This window comes from Talpa occidentalis, unplaced genomic scaffold (assembly GCF_014898055.3).
Source record: "Talpa occidentalis isolate TD23 unplaced genomic scaffold, MPIMG_talOcc4v2.1 talOcc4.8, whole genome shotgun sequence".
In the NCBI taxonomy this organism is placed as follows: domain Eukaryota; kingdom Metazoa; phylum Chordata; class Mammalia; order Eulipotyphla; family Talpidae; genus Talpa; species Talpa occidentalis.
In genome coordinates this window covers 68,219,246-68,236,166 of record NW_023605194.1, presented here as the reverse complement: position 1 = coordinate 68,236,166, position 16,921 = coordinate 68,219,246, and the positions used below count along the sequence as shown (strand labels likewise).

Sequence of the window (16,921 nt, the reverse complement as noted above, 5' to 3'; positions counted from 1 at the left end):
GCAGGGCTAAGGGAGGTTAGCTCAAGTCTCAATGCAAATGTGCAGGATTCAGACCAGCTTTTGTGAAATGATCAAGAGGAGTCTGGGAGGACAGTTAACAGGCATTCAGACCTTTCCTCCATGCTGCTTGGCAGGACCAGTGTAACACGTGTGACCTTTGCACAGTTTCTACTCCCCTTTTGACAGGTAGCATAATTAGACTTTGTCCTTCATTTCCTCATGACTGTGCTCTCGGAATTACGGAATGTGTAGAGTCTAATAAATTTCCCTAAGCACCTTTTCTTAGTTGTTGCAACTCAACAAAGTTGTTAATAATCATAGTGTACCCCCTAAACAGACTTGAGCACCTTCCCACAGCTCAATATCTGGTGAGTGATAATGCACCTGCTGACCTCGTGGGGCTTGAGTCCTGACTGATATCTCTCGATCAGCTAATTTTAGACTTCAAAGTAAATGCTTGGAAAAACCCTGATGTGTGCATAATTTATTATAAACCTGTGGATTTGTATAAGATTGTCAGTATATAACATCTTAAAAGACATTTGTAAATCCACACATCTAATTTCTGTCTGATTTTAAGTATGAATTATATATGTATGAATTTACATGATAAATGGTTTGAATTGTGAAAATTAATAAACAGAAACTTCATTTAATTGAATCCTGGGGGGACTGCAATAGAGTCCTCTCCCTCGCCCTCAGCAGCACTGAGCAGGCTTCTCTGAACCCATAGGAGGAGCCTCCTGCACAGGAAGTGACCTGCTTTGCTACCCTGGGGAGGGTAGAGGTAGCGGGGAAGCTGCTCCCTGCCCAGCTGCGCCCAGCAAGTGGGAGCGGCCCTGCTGGCAAATGCAATGCCTTGGTCCTTGTCCTTGACCTTGCCCTTGCCCTTGTCCTTGTCCTCATCCTCCTGACTCCACTCCCTCTGGTGGTGGCCCCCTTCTCAACTATCACCAAGAAACTTTCTGGCTCCTGGGAAGCACATGTGCACTTGGAAAACACTGACACGTTCCAAATCGCTCTTTGTTGTTTCTGAATAAACACGTTTTACCATGAAATACTGGCTGCCTGTTTGTCGGAGGTCAGCATCATCAGCACAACTGAACCTCAGGTCACCATGGAGCTGACAGAAAATGTGAACCTGTAGGACAGTTCCCTGGCGAGCTTGACGTGGGAGCATTAGCTCTGCTTTGTAGATTGTTGAAATGTTTGCTTATTGGAGTATTTTATGTTAGATTATAGTAAGAGTTTATATTATACAAGGGATTCGTAACCAGTTGAGATCAATGATTGATAATAGTTGGGAATTTTTGAATTAACCTTGAAGTCACTTATTCTAATTACTGGACTTCCTTTTTTTTATATTTAGGATTTGGAAATATCTCACCTCGCACTGAAGGGGGGAAAATATTCTGTATCATCTATGCCTTACTGGGGATCCCTCTCTTTGGTTTTTTGTTGGCTGGAGTTGGGGACCAACTAGGGACCATATTTGGAAAAGGAATCGCCAAAGTGGAAGATACGTTTATTGTAAGTATGATCGTGGTTTTTTTTTTTTTTTTTTAAATTATATGACTTTTCTGTCACCTCAGGTCCAGTTAGACATTCAGTCTTTAGGGTTTTTCCTCACAATTTGTATGTACCTCTAGCATGTAATTCACTGAATCAAATCTTTTTATGCTCATAAAGGAACGAGAAAACCCAAAAGATAAGCAGAAATGAAACAGAAATATGACAGGTTTGCATTCTAGATCCAGGGTCCTGGCCATGTTCTCTTGCTTTGAATTCCCATTTTATCATCTGTGTAATGTGAATAATGGTACTGGCCATGCACATGACTTTGATGGAGATAAAGCTTAATGTCGGTATCAAATGACTGGCAATATATGTTCATTTAAAAATTTTATTTGGTGCCCTTGATTCTTGCCAGTGGCATAACCTTATATAACCCCTTTGTGGAGGAGACAGTAATGTAATGATTATAATGAAGGTTATTATCTAACTTAACTCTGTCATGCCATTGATAGACATTTATCTAAGGGATGTCATTCAGTAGAACCAAGAATTATATTCTTGGGTGGAGGAAAAAGACAAATACTGGATGATATTGCTTATATGTGGAATGTATACAAGCAAAACAAAGGGTCAGACAGAATCAAACCAGTAATTAATCCTAGAACTCTGATTGTGGAATTGAGGCAACTGGAGGGAGAAGGTGTGGAGTGTGGTATGGAGGGCGTGTGCCCAGAGAACCAGAGTGGACTCTGGGGGCTTTGGTGGTGAGTGGGGTGGGTGACATACATTTGAAGAGTTGGGATCTTATACCTCTGAATCGTGTAGTGTTGTCAACTGGTGTTGTCTCAATAAAAAAGTTTTTGGAGGAATTTTAAGTAAAAATAGTAATAAGAAAATTATGGAAGAAGAAAATGGTTGTATTTGGGTGGAATTATAAATGATATGATACTGTGACCAATACATTTTATTTATTAATATTTTTTTTATTTTTCCACAAAAAATTCAACAAGATATTTTTAAAACTATTGAGGAAATAAAGCTATTGGGTATTGTTTTTCACTTTCAATGGTAATTCCAGTTTTTAGCATTAGTTATGTTTCCTATTTCAGTTCTAAGTTAGTGATCAAATATTTTCACTGTTATAGTAAGTCATAGTTATTCCAGAATAGGAGTTTTATCCATTTTTGGTATTATACTTATATTACTTTTTAAGTGTCCTGTTTTATTATTTATTTATTTAAAATACTTATTTGAGGAAGAACTGGGGTATAGGCCAGGAGTACAGGGGTGAGAAGATTCACGAGAGACAGAGTGGGGAGCAGAACAGGCAGATCTACTGAAATCCACTGCTGAGGGGAGCAGCAGGGATACAGGAGAGGTTGGCTGCGCCATGTGGGTCAGCTCCCTAGTCAGGGATTGAACTCAGGCACTTACAGTGCAGTGATAGTGCTGAGACTCAACCCCTAGGCCACCATGGAGGCCCAAGTGTCCTGTTTTTATATTAATCAAGAGGGCAGCCTAGTGGTCTGACCTTGGTCATGCTGCATCACTCATCCACTCATGCAGCACAGCCTTGGAAGCCTGCTGAGTGCCTGGGAATGTTTTTTGTGCTGATTCTACAATAGCGCGTGTAACAGAGTCCCCTGGGTGATGCCTCTCCAGGGTCATGATTTAATGTTCAGTGCTCAGCGCTGCTTAGAGAACTAACAAGCACGGATTCATGTTACTCTTACATAGGTGAAAAGCATGGTGGACTAGAGAAACTTCATTTTGTCTTTCCCACTCTCTGGTTCAGAGCTCTGTAGCTCTAGGAATTGTCAAGCTCCAAAATGCCCTGACTTTGATGGGTGGGATATGACTGATAATGTTCACAGTCAGAGATTATATGGTGGCCAGCCTGAAATGGACAGCTGGAGATAAACACCTGGACATGTCCACGTCACTTACTCCGGACTCTGCGAAGGTTCCTGGATGGAGGAAAATATGGGCCGTGATACCCCTTAGACATGGGGGTGCTGAAACCACAGAGAGTGCTGAGCCCTGTGTCTCTACCTTCCTTCCTATCTTTTCACACCCATGATAGAAGTTAGTTTATAAATTAGGCACAGTAAGAAATGAACAATAACTACTGATAAAATAGAGCTTTCATAACAATACACTGTAACGGAAGTCATGAGGTGGTCTCTCTTTCTCTGCAAATACCATTGTTATACGTGATATTTCAGACTGAGGTTGACCTCGGATAACTGAAGCCACGGTGTGAAGACTCATCCCTGCTTCATACCCTGTTTGCTGCATTGATTTGCACCCTCTAGGGTCAGAGAACAGAGAGCTCACCCTATCCCACTGGATCAGCTGTGCACTCCCTAAGTGTGACAGTCGGTCAGTGACAGGGAAGTGGATGGGTGTGCGAGGAAGAGTCTCCATGAACTTAATAATTTTATCATTTATCCATAGCAAATACTTAACTCATGGCTCAGCTTTCTTACTTCCATGCATTTCTGGAGTGTGTTTGTACCGCAGTCAGCTGTGTGCCTGTAGAACTGAGATATTTGGAAAGTAGTTCAGGTAGACAAAGAGTGATGTCACCTGAGCTCACAGTCTCAGAAGAGCTGTGACTCCCCTGTGGAGGTCCCTGTACGTGTTGTAAGCTGTGTAAGGGGAGAGCAACGACATTATTAGTACTGGTTGCCTAGAACTGTTTAAGCTTTAGCCAGTTTTTGTAAGCAAGTGAAGATGACGTCAGAAGGGAATGAAATACTACTGTCAGATGCTAATTTGCTGACAGCGGTGTGTAGATTAGCTTTGCAGCGTGCAGATAACCAGAATCAATCTCTCTCTCTCTCTCTCTCTCTCTCTCTCTCTCTCTCTCTCTCTCAGAAGTGGAATGTTAGTCAGACCAAGATCCGCATCATCTCCACCATCATGTTCACCCTGTTTGGCTGTGTGCTCTTCGTGGCCCTACCTGCCGTCATATTCAGGCACATTGAGGGCTGGAGCGCCCTGGATGCCATCTACTTCGTGGTGATCACCTTGACCACCATCGGATTTGGCGACTACGTTGCAGGTGAGTCCTTCGCACGCCTGGCTGCCCCTGACCCATGTCCATAGTTAGACTTTCCACTGGGATTCCCAGTGCAAACTGCTGTTTGTGTGCACGGCCTCGGTTGCCATGGCAATGAGCCGCACACTGGGATGCTTCAGGCAAAAGAATTTCATCCCCTCACAGAAGTTCAGGGTCCGGGGGAACCTGGGGGCTCATGGGCATGGCCTCTATGAACCTCGGGCTGGGGGGTCCTTCCTTCTTCCCGCTCTCTTGAAGCCCACCAGTCCTGGCCTCCTGGGGTACCATGGCGCCTTCCATCCCTGCTTGGTCCTCACATGGTCTTGTCCTGGCCCAGATTTTCCTCTGATGGTCTCAGTGGATTCAAAGCCCGCCTACCTGTGGCCTGAATTCACCTGCCCTGAGTCTATCTGTGTGGGGGGGCCTATTTGCAAGCAGGGCCCCATATGAGGTGCTGGAGGTCAGGCTTCAACACACCTTTTTGGGGAGACACAGTTTAGCCCATAACAGAGGCAAAAAAGTGATTCCTTGACAGTGGGGTAAGCAGAAGGGCACAGCTGATCATTTGCTCTCACTCTGGAGGAAAGTTAAATGGCTGCTTCAGAATTTTGTCGCCTCCCCATGATTCTGAAATGAAATACCTTCTCCCTCTCTTTCCCCCCACCCACCCCAGGGGCACAAGATTCAAGTTTAACTTCTCAGGGCTCTTTATTTAAGTCTTTTCATGGGTGAGTTTTAAAAACACCTGTGCACTCAGAAGATGGTTTCTGAGATAATCATTTCATTTAATTTTCTATTCTCCGGGTAGTATTTTTGACCTTAGTTAAAGTGTCCACATTTTTTAATCATTATTTAATTTCTTTTCTGTGTGTAACCTCCCTTGCTTTATTGTTCTATTTCTTGGATTTTACGTTCCTGACATCTCAGCTTTCTTTCCTAGTTCTACCATGCAATTATCATTATTTCCTAATTATAACTCTAAATGAATTATAATGGTGGCAAAAATTAGTGCTCAGGCTGTGTCAGGGATGGTTTTCACTACTTCCCAAAAAGATAAATACTTTCTTTTAAACCCAGTGTGAAAAAAAAATAAGTAATTAAAAAATTTACTTGGAAGCATTAGAAAAACATGTTAAATATTATAGTAGGAAAATGCTATTAAGCTAACCTACTGGCCTTGTTTCATGTTTGGAGAGTTTTATGCTTTCTCCCTGTCTACTGTTACTTCTTGACCCAAACTTCTTACTTAACTATTCTCAGAAAAGAAACTGCATTGTACAGCTTTATAAAATCTCAGAGAAGACTGGTAATGCATCTGCTTCTACTCATTTGTTAATTATGGTCTAACCTGACAAAACCCTTCTTTCTGGGGAGTCAGATCCTTGAAGATGATGGGGTTTGCATGAGCGATGTTTTTCTTTGGGTCAGAAATACTGTGCATACATCTCTCTGCTGGATAGAGACCCAGCGGAAGGAGAATGTACCCCTTTGATGGGATTAATTAGCAACATGCACAGAGAAGACTCCCAGACATTTGAGTTCCATATGAGAAGACTGGCTTGTGTCCTGAAACCCCCAACTTCCTAGCTTTTTTGTCTTTGGACGAAGTGTAAGTGCATAAAGGTAGGAGGCGGTGAGGCCCAGTCGTGATGAGGAATGACACTCATGGTGCGTCCATGACCAGCTCTTGTGCCACTTTATAGATGGAATTTGTGAGTCTCACCTTAACTGTAGAGTATGTGGGCACAAGGTCACAAATCTTCTATTCTCAGGTGCCAAGTCTTGTATTGCATGTGTTAACTTGTCTTTTATTTTAAATTTACTTTCAGGGGCATAATTGACAAAATTACAAGTTATTTAAGTGTCTTGACATACCTGTACATTCTGAGACTATCCTGCACCTGGTAAATTAACACAACCAGAGCCTCACTGATTAATTTGTTTATTAATTTATTGGTGAGAACACTTAAGTTTCACTGTCTCAGCGAATGTCAGTGTTAGAACCCAGCCCATGTGTAAATAATTGACAGGCACTGTCTGTGTGGCAAGTGACTTTCAAAGTCTGAGACTTAAAAAAAGACAGAAATTATAAATAAAAAAATGAGGGTGGGATCCTAAAATAATGTTGTATTTGTGACCACAGTCTAAATAGCCTTAGACTAAAAGAACAAATATTTGTACTTCATGGTTTGGTAGAAGATGAGAAAAAACATTTTTTTAACCTGTCTTGAAGAGATCAACTCCCTGAAACTGGTGCCATGGCATAGAGTCCAGTTCCCAGGAATGTGGGGACCCTGAGTCAGGAGCCCAGGCATAGCTTTGTAGGGACAGATGGTCTCATAAACATCTTCATTATTACCAGGATGATATTGTATTGTTCCCCTCTTTAAAGCCATTGTTTTATTTATGTGCAGAGGTAATAATAAAAATGGCAGAGATTTATCTTGCTAATAATTAGCAAAAGGAGGGCCTCCCTGGTGGCCTAGGGGTGGCCTAGTCTCAGCACGATCGCCGGCCAGGTTGCTACCCACATGGCGCAGCAGACCTCTGCTGTCTCCCCCCTGCTCCCCTCAGCAGTGTACTTCGGTCACTCTGCCTGTTCTATTCCCCACTCTGTCTCTGGTGAATCCTCTCACCCCCCTGCACCCCGGTTGCATAAATAAATAGTCTTTTAAAAAATAATTAGCAAAAGGATGTAAGATGATTAAAGTGACAGACATGGAAAAAGATAAGTTGGTGAAGAGCCAGGCGGGCATTGGGCCTGCATCCCCCGCTGTGGTTCTGTGGCTATTTTGGTCCTGCTGGAGCTGTGGCCATGGCTGGGGCAGCATCAGGCCAGGTCCTGTGCCAGGGAGAAATTCTGGAACGAGAATGTTCATGAGGGTGCGGACCTGGTGAAAACCGAGTAGGAAGTGCCTGCTCTTTCCAAGAGATTTTGGGAAAACAAAAATTGGGAGGTTTTTTTTTTTGAGGGATTTTGGAAAAGAACTTGGGTCCTGTGACCATCAGAGAATTGAGCCCTGAGCTTAATGGTGCCTTCCCAGGTGGGGCAGTTCTCATCTGGGGTCCTTCCTCTTCCTACAGTGCCGCTGCTGGTGACATTCTTACTTCATTTTGGTATTTTTTGCTGGGAAACCAAGAGGCGTTGGTCAGACTTAAACCTCTTGTCTGCCCATCTGGCCGCAGCTGTCAGGGGTGAGAAGGGCCTGGCTGAGGCCCTCCTGGAGTTGCAGGGGGCACACTGGCCAGTGAGTGTTCTGCCCAGTGGTGTGCTCTTAAAGGACAGGAAGTGAGTGTTGGAAAGTGATTTCTGAACAGTTAGGGTGTGGGGGGTGCCCGGGTGCCATTGTTGGGAGTATCTCACGTGGCTGAGAGGCATTTCTGTGCAGGATTCTGAAATAGGGCGCTCCCCTCCCCCAACAAGCAGGACAGGCCATGCAGGTAGATGTTTTGCCTGGGCAAAAAAACACGACAACTGCTATGTCTATGTATTTTTAAATCTTGTTCCCTATTTTTTAATATGTCATAATGCTCATGGCAGCTCAGCGTGACAGAGTTCTGATGCATAAATAAATGTATGTTTAAACTTAAATGCACAAAATGAACATCTTTCTTCTGGTGGCAATATTGAGTTGAAAGCATGTGGAGATCGCTGATGCAGACAGATGTGCCCAGTCTGCACACTTCTTGGTGGGTGGGGCCAAATGTGGGGATTCCAGATTTAGTCATTTTTCTGCAGGATGAGATCCCAGGTCGATTTTAATTTGGTGTTAATGCAGGGGAGGTGTTTCAGTGCCTGGCTGCTCCTTCTGGGGGCCCTTTTTGTCCCTTCACCAGCGTCCAATGTCCTGGAGATAAAAAGGATCTGGACACGCAGCAGGTTCCTGTTACAAACAGTCGGGTGTAGCTGAGTTGGGTGTAGCTGAGAGTTGGCATACGAGGTTGCCTTCCTGTGAAAGGTGAGAAGGAGAAATGAAATTATTTAGCAAAGTGTCTTCTCCCTGGTTTTAGCAGTACCTTTAATATATTAGCAGTGCCTACTAATAATTGTTCATTTGTAGAGGTAAGTTTAAAGTTAATGACAAAATTATATTTGCGAATTCACTGTTGATCTCTCTTTTCAGTTTCTTGTCATTTCATTTTTGATTTGGCAAGTAGTCAGGGTGCTAGCCTCACATACTGAGAATTAAATCAGCCCTTCATGATTGAAATCTAGGAAGTAACATTAATTCTATGGAAGGGCATGAAAGATTGAATATACATTTCAGGCTTTTTACAACTTGTCTTCTAGATCTGTGATTAAAAAAAAAAAGTCATTGATTCATCAACATTGGAGGAAAGCCAAATAAATACCTAATTTTCATCTGAAGAGGGGTGATGCTATACCCCTATATCATGTACAGTGTTGGAAATCAATGTTGTTTCAATGAATAAAAGATGAAGTCAGAAGCCCTGGAATAACTTTGTATCAGTAGTTAAAGCAGATTAATAAAGCAACTAAAGCTAAACAAATATGAATGTTTGTTAGCTGAAATTTTTTTCCATAGTTAAAATATATTAATTTTAACTAAGCAACTAAAGCTAAAATATTTGCTTGTTATAAGAAATAAACTTAATAAAACTAAAATTCAAATGAAATAAAACTTCCTTTCAAAGCTAGTGTTTCCTCGAATATTTACCAGTAGGGTTACAGAGTGACCACACCATTGAAACCCACATTTCCACAACCTGTTTAGAAGCTGCCCAAAAAGTTCTTAAAAGCACTGCATTTTATAAAACAGGTTAGTTCACAGAGATCATGTGAGTGAGTGCAAGCCAGAGGCAAATCTATTTGCATGGGCAGTTCCTTACATTACCACTTTTTTTTTGCATAGAAGAACTGGGGTACAGGCTAGCGGTGTGGGGGTAGGAGGTGAGAGGATTCACCAGAGACAGAGTGGGGAGCAGAACAGGTGGATCCACTGAAATACACTTATGAGGGGAGCAGCAGGGAGACAGGAGAGGTCTGCTGCAGCATGTGGGTCAGCTCCCTGGCTGGGGATCGAACTCAGGCCATATTGGTGATAGCACTGAGATGTAACCCTAGGCCCCCAGGGAGGCCCTACACTACCACTTCTAATAAAACCCCAGAACTTTAGCCCACAATGTGGATGTCCTAGGAAATCCTTGTGGTTGATATTATAAAAACACATTTCCCATCTGAACATGCATTTATTTAGCCATCCAAATACATTTTCTTGGAATTTTGATCAGTGAATTCTATTTCACTAATGGCAATGTTGCCTTTGGCTCACATGTGACTGAGAGAGCTTCCTGGCTCATCAGGTCTTGCACTTGGTGTCTTATCCTCCTCTGTCTGGCAAATATAATTTGGAGCTTTCCCAGGTCAAATTCTTCTGGTGCATTTACCTTTGCCAAATTTTTAAAACTTTTCACAGCTGTGTCATCATTTGCCATCGCATATTTTGATTTGGGAAGAAAATGTATTCTATTATATTAAGAATTTCCCTGGAATGATGTTTTTGAAGTCATTATCGGAAATACAGTTTTTAGCAACCAAACTATTGCTTTCCCTTATAACTGAAAGCATGACTCATTCAGCAGAAGGGCTCAGAGCTTGTTTAATGGAAGGGGATTTTATCATGAAAACATATAAATCTGTTTGAAAACTATGGTAGTTTTTTTCTCGAAACAGCTTGTTCCAGTAAGATCCTCTAGAAAACAGACCTTAATGTTGCCTTAAAGTTTTATAACCGTGTCAGCCATTAAAATTGCTATTATTGAGGGCCTCCCCTGGTGGCGCAGCACGGTTGAGCGCTGGGTTGCGAGGCTGCCCGCAGCCTCTGCAGCTCTAGTTCGATCCCCAGCCACCAGCGAGGGTCCCACACACAAAAAATTAAAATAAAATAAAATTGCTATTATTGAGCTGATCATTGAGTAAAAATTGGCCAGGAATTCAGCAGGTAACAAGGCAAGTCCTTGAGAATGGGGCCCACTGAGGAGCTGTCCCTGCTAATCCCACAGCAAAAATGACTCAGAAAAATTGCCTTGGTCTGAAAGGATCTCTGGTGATGTGCCCGCCAGCCAGAAGCATATGTTCATCATCCATTTGCCCGCTCATTTACTTGGCAAGCACATACTTTATGGCATGATGCTTAGCTCTTAGGTATAATAATTGCACTAGAGCTTGGCCCTTTGGGACAGAATGTTTGAAATCCAGGAGCAAGAATTAAACTAGGTTGGGAACCTTCTTCTCTTCCTGGTAGTATTTTGACATGGGAAAATGTCTGACCAGCCCTTGATTCAGCCAGTGACTCAGAGAACTCACAAGAGAACTGATAGCTGTCTGCATGATTGATCAAACGGGTTTTCACCCAAATGACCAGCAATCCTAGCTGGACAAACCAAGCTATTCAGCACTTCAATTCAGAATAGATAAGAGGAAGCATTGTAGAAAAGCAAAATAAGGAAATTGTTCAGTAATTGATCATTATTGTTTAATGAGGTAGGCAGTAAATTGTACCAAGTTTGGTGAAAAAAAAAGGACTCCGAATTGTTCAATATGAAGACTTAAATAATTTTCTAGGCATGGCAGTTGGTGAGCACTCCTGTGCACCTGCTGTTGAGTTTTCTCCTGCAGAGTGTGAGTGAGTAAGACAATGTGTTCATCTTCCTTCATGATTAGAAAACTGCTCTTGTTCTAGTGGTAGATTTACTAATGTTAGACCCTGCACCTAAAGGAAAGGAAACAAACTTCTTGATAGCTGAAATTGAAAACCTCAAAATACAGATTCAATCACAGAGAGGGTTTCAGTTATTTTTTTTTTTTTTTTTGGTCTTGAGTTTTTCTGACTCAATAGCATGGACGTTTATTTTAGTAAATGAGCCATTGTTTAATACTGAAGTCATATATCCATGTGTACAAAAGAAAATATAATTTATGTTATTGAAAAAGTGTTTGAGAGGCTTTCCACTTGGTTAAATCATTTTAGTATAAAAAAATTCATAGAAGCAGAAAAAATTTCCCCATCTTCCTGTTAAGGTAGGATCACTTTCATTAATAAAAATGAAATTAACCATACCGAAATAATTGTAATCAATATTTGACATCCAAGCTTAAACCCTTACAGACCTGTATAAAGAGAAAACCCTCATTTTCCTTAGAATAAAGTTGTGCCTTTTTCTCCACATCCTTGCCAACGTTTGTTGTTTCCTGTTTGTTTGTTTATTTGTTTTACTATGTGCCATTCTCACTGGTATAAGGTGATATCTTATTGTGGTTTTATGTGGTCTATATACACAATGGAATATTACTCAGCAATGAAAAAAGATAAACTCATGCTATTCTCAGCAACAGGGATGGAGCTGGAAGGGATTATGCTCAGTGAAATAAGTCAGAAAGAAAAAGAAAAGTATTGGATGGTATCACTTATAGGAGGAATATAGGGGAACCAAATAAGGGATCAGGGAAAAAAATAATTATAATAAATTAAAAACAAAGTAATAGGCAACTATAAATTTGCAGGAGAACACTGTGTAAGGGAGTGGAAGGGATAGGGATCAAAACAGAGGAGGGAAGAGTACAAGGGACTGTGGTGATGGTCGTGGGTGAATTGGTGATGGGAATTTTGCGGGGACTACACCTGAGAAGAGAAAGCATGCATTGCATGAAAAGGAAGAATGATGTAAAATATATAAAAAATAATAAAGTCTAGGGAATAAAGTCCTCTCAGTCTAGGGAACCACGGGCGGCTTGGTGTTGACACTTAGTTCAGAATGGCCACTGAGTCTCTAAGTCCAGGCATAGCCTCACTGTCCTTTATAAACACTGTGTGATTCAGAAATTCCATAGGGAAGGAGAAGAGTCCTGTGGAGGGGTGTTGCAAGCTCAAGCTCTGGTGCTGGGATCGGGGGCCAGGGGAGTGTGTGAAGGCCCAGCTGGGCCAGGAGGCTCCATCCATTACAACTGACTTCACGCACGTGGCTTCTAGGTAAGAACTTGAGACACCCGCGTGGACCTACTGTCTGCAGACCTCGCTGAGTGTGCCACACAGGGTGGACAGAAAAGGCCAGGGCATAAGTGGTGGGAAGGGCAGTAGTTGTGGTCATGGCAACAAGCCCGCAATGGAGGCAGTGCCTGTGTGCTGGTCAGCCCTCGCTTGTGGGGTCAGCCAGGCGAGGGACCTGCGGGACTGAGTCCTTCCACATGTTCAGGAGCATCTTGCACGTGACTTCTGGAGTCCACGCAAGTCTGTCTCTTATGAGTTGAGGTTTACTATAGTTGAATTATCTACTCACTGATCAGAGTAACTGGAGCTTTGGCTGAAGCTCTGGACAGATGGGCTAGCAGTGATAGCCTAAGTGATGGAAACATGTGCAGTGGGGCCCAGTTACCCTCAACACCTGCCCCCCAGGCTGCAGGACACAGCAACTTCATCTAACAGTCAGTACATCAGTTGAAAGGAGCAGAGGACCTGGATTAGCAGGACTCCACAGGCCAGAATAAAAGAACCTCCCAGAAGGTACCTGCTATGGCCTTCGGGGCTGTCCTGTCTCCCACTCCTGTCACCGATTCTTTAGCACCAATTCTTAAGCCTGGATTCTGGTAGCAAATGTTCAGGAGCCCCACATGGGGAGAGAACTGCATCTCCTGAACTAAGTCATTAGTAGGTGAATCCACCAAATGGGCCAGGTTCTGGCTGATTTCCTCGTCCAAATGCCTGGGCGAAGTCCAGAGAGAGATGGCACCAGTGGAAAGAGGCCATCACATCTGTTAGAGTCAGAGAGGCTGGTTCTAACTACTTGGAAAAGTTTATGGGATTCTAAACCTTTGTACCTCCACCCCTCTTTGCTATTTTTATTACCATCTGTCTGTTCTGTGATGACTAGCCAGAAAGTTCTTAAAACGGAAAGGACTTGTCTGTATATTTTCAGTGGCGACAACAACAACAAAAAAAACAGCAGTGAGGTGAGCCTCCCTGCCCGGGGTGAGGAGCCCAGGGCAGCTGTGGCACCCAGGCCTCCACTCTGTGGAAACAGAAGCAGCAATGACCAAGAGAATCCAGCCATGCCACACCTAGTCTTCCAACCTGTGGAAACTGGAATAACACATTCATCTTGTTTTAAATTGTTAACTTTGTGGCAATTTGTTACACAGCAAATAAACACTAATACACTGGATTTCAAAGACTTAGTACAAAAACAAAGAAGCGGCAGCAATGAGGGGGTGTAGCTGGCCATGGGGGCATGTAAGGAGCAAATCCAGGAGAAAGAAATGGCCCATGGTTTTCAGTAATGACAGTCCCGCGCTCAACACTCCTGAAGGTAGCAGCGCTAAAATGGATGCTGGTATCTGTCAAGAAATTGATGAAAGTATTTGCTGACTTAGGGGCCTCCCTGGTGGCTTAGGGGTTAAGTCTCAGCACTATCACCTATCACCGCTATGGCCTGAGTTCGAGCTGACCCACATGGTGCAGCAGACCTCTCCTGTCTCCCTGATGCTCCCCTCAGCAGCATGTTTCAGTGGATCCACATGTTCTGCTCCCCACTCTGTCTCTGATGAATCCTGTCACCTTCTGCACCTCTGCCCTACACCCTAGTTCTTGTATGCATAAATAAATAAAAATAAATCTTAACAAAATAATTTTGCTGATTTCAAAATAAAACAACTCCATTTAGCAAGCTTTCTTAGCATGACTCTATTTTAATTTGAATAAGCTTTCTGAATCAAGTGAATTGAATAGTGGAAATTAATTTATAAACCTTAGGTTCAGATATGAATAGCGTTAGGGAGTTGTTCCATAATATCCCTATATGCCCCAGCATCTCACTGGATGGCTGACATTTCATCTTAAGAGTAGCAATTAGGAATAGGAAAACATTTTCCTTCCTGGGCTTGGAATCCACTGAAACCTGTGGGATGAAGATTTTACCCAAATATAGACCTTTTAATGATTAAGCTAATTTGCTCTTTTCAAACTGTGACATCCTGTTTGTAAAAAAGAAGACTTATAAAAAGTCATGTTGAGCATGAACTAACTTCTAAAATCAACATCTTGGTGAACTTATGTGTTAAGTGAGTCACAACTATTTGGATGAAGATTTTCTGGTTTTGAAAGAGAAAGTGCTTGGAAAGATGTCATTTTGATTTCATTGAAATGGAAACATTTGAAAAATGGAATTCACCAGTGAGCCTGTCACATACCAATTTTCCACACACTTTTTTCATGTAGCTTCTGTGAACCTGTGGCGTTGTCTCCCCTTGTGCCAAGTAGTAACCATCATGGGATGCGTTTGGTCCCCATAATCCTTCCCAGAAATGACATTTTAAAAAATGCTGCCCAAGAAAATAATTTTACAATCTCCTGAAGGTCATATTATTTTACTTTGTAAACTATGTTATTAAAATTATTATTTGTCCCTAAAGAAAACTGAACTTCTGTCTACTCACATTATTGGCAATCTCTCTTGGCCTTTTTAATATTTGTGGTTTTTAAAAACAACTTTCTCAAATGTTTTAGTTGTATTATTATTTCAAAAAAGATTTTTATTTATGTATTTAAGAGGTGGGATGTAGGCTAGAGCTCGGCTATGGGGGGTAGGGGGTGGGGTGAGGGGATTCACCAGAGACAGAGTGGGGAGCAGAACAGGCAGACTGACTGAAATCCACTGCTGAGGGGAGCAGCGGGGAGACAGGAGATGTCTGCTGTGCCATTTGGGTCACCTCCCTGGCCAGAATAGAGCTCAGGCTGCAGTGGCTGGCAATAGCTTGATAGTGCTGAGACTTTAACCCTTGTACCACAAGGGAGGCCCTAATTGTATTCTGTTTTATTGGGATAACTTTGGTTGACAACACTGGGTATCCTTTAGGGGTGCAAGTTCATTGCTCTTCAGATGTGTGTTACCACATCTCATCTACCACCCAAGCTCACATTATCCTCCTCCAGGCTCCTTTAATATTTGAAAATACCTAATTTATATAGAGTAATGCTATATTCAAAATTTTGTATTTGGTTCCTGAAGCATACTTGTTAGTTGTTAGCTGTTTCCTGAATGTCTGGGTTGAATTGTGAATTGAGTGCACCCAAAGCCCCTGCTGATGCACCCTGGTCCTGGTGCTGTTGACCCTGTTCCCCACTCCTGCTTGGCCTGTGCAACATGGGATCTGGATCTGGATCACAATTGCATGCATCTGCTGTCAACCACGGTCTGAGAATACCCCACACAGTAAGCTATTTGGAGAGAGAGGCCATTCTCATAACCTCGTTACAGTATATTGTTATAACTGTTCTGTTTTATTCTGGTTATTGGTGTCCACCTTTTACTGGGCTTCCTTTCTAAGCTACCTTTATCACAGGTGTGCACGCATGGGAAGAGACATAGCAAATCTAAGATGCCTGCTGTCCACACCTTTCAGGCATTCATGGGGGTCTTGCAACCTAACCCCTGAGTGGGGGGCCCCTATACTTTTTTTGTTGTCACTATTTTCTCCCCTGTGTTACCTGCTCAGGCACAGGTATCACCCTCCCAAGTGGGGGTCTCTGTTTGTCTAGAGCCTTCCTTTATTTGACAAAAAAACTGAATACCCATCTCTGCCTCTGCTGACACAGTAGCACGAATGGGAAACTATAGAATATGCGTACTATGTATTCTATAGTGCTATGCTTCTCGAGACATGATAATAATCCACAGAATAGAAATAGGGAGCAAGGAAAACATTGTAATCTGGAGAAGCAGTGGAAGGTCTCGTTAGGAAGAATGGACTTAACCTGGTCCTCGAGGGACAGTTAAGGACTACCTGAGTGAGGACATAGCATGGATTGCCTACAAGATGACTGGCCTGCCAGCCAAATCTCGGTCAGCCATTTTGTTGTCTGTATCGTTTACTTTATGAACACAAGGTGTTTTGTACCTCTCTCTCAGGTGGCTCGGATATCGAGTACCTGGACTTCTACAAGCCTGTCGTGTGGTTTTGGATCCTGGTGGGCCTGGCGTACTTTGCTGCCGTCCTGAGCATGATCGGGGATTGGCTCCGCGTCATATCCAAGAAGACAAAGGAAGAGGTGAGAAGGCCGATTGCGCAGAGAACTAGTAGTTAATTCAGTGAAGGTTTCTTAAATCTTTTAATTTACATTTTAACTTTTTAAAATGTGAAATATTGTGTTGGGTGTGAATCTACACAATGGCAGATGGGCAGACGTGAGTTCTAGTCACTAAGTTAACAAATACCTACTAAGCACCTCGAGCCATTTAGGTACTGAGGCTGATTTGAAACAAAAAGAGGTAATTTAAAATATTTTCTTCATTAATTCTTTTTCTTTGCTCTTTTGTTTTATTCTTTTC

General features: G+C 42.5%; 1 protein-coding gene across 2 annotated transcripts in view; it reads left to right on the top strand.

Annotated features, from left to right (window-relative positions):
* The window catches only part of KCNK2 (potassium two pore domain channel subfamily K member 2), an 89,547-nt gene that overhangs the window by 46,991 nt on the left and 25,635 nt on the right, over window positions 1-16,921 (top strand). For both annotated transcript variants that reach the window (XM_037497898.2, XM_054689933.1), the window contains exons 4-6: window positions 1,370-1,530; window positions 4,396-4,582; window positions 16,502-16,641. In XM_037497898.2, the coding sequence (XP_037353795.1) occupies window positions 1,370-1,530; window positions 4,396-4,582; window positions 16,502-16,641 (488 nt within the window). The remainder of the gene's footprint in view (window positions 1-1,369; window positions 1,531-4,395; window positions 4,583-16,501; window positions 16,642-16,921) is intronic.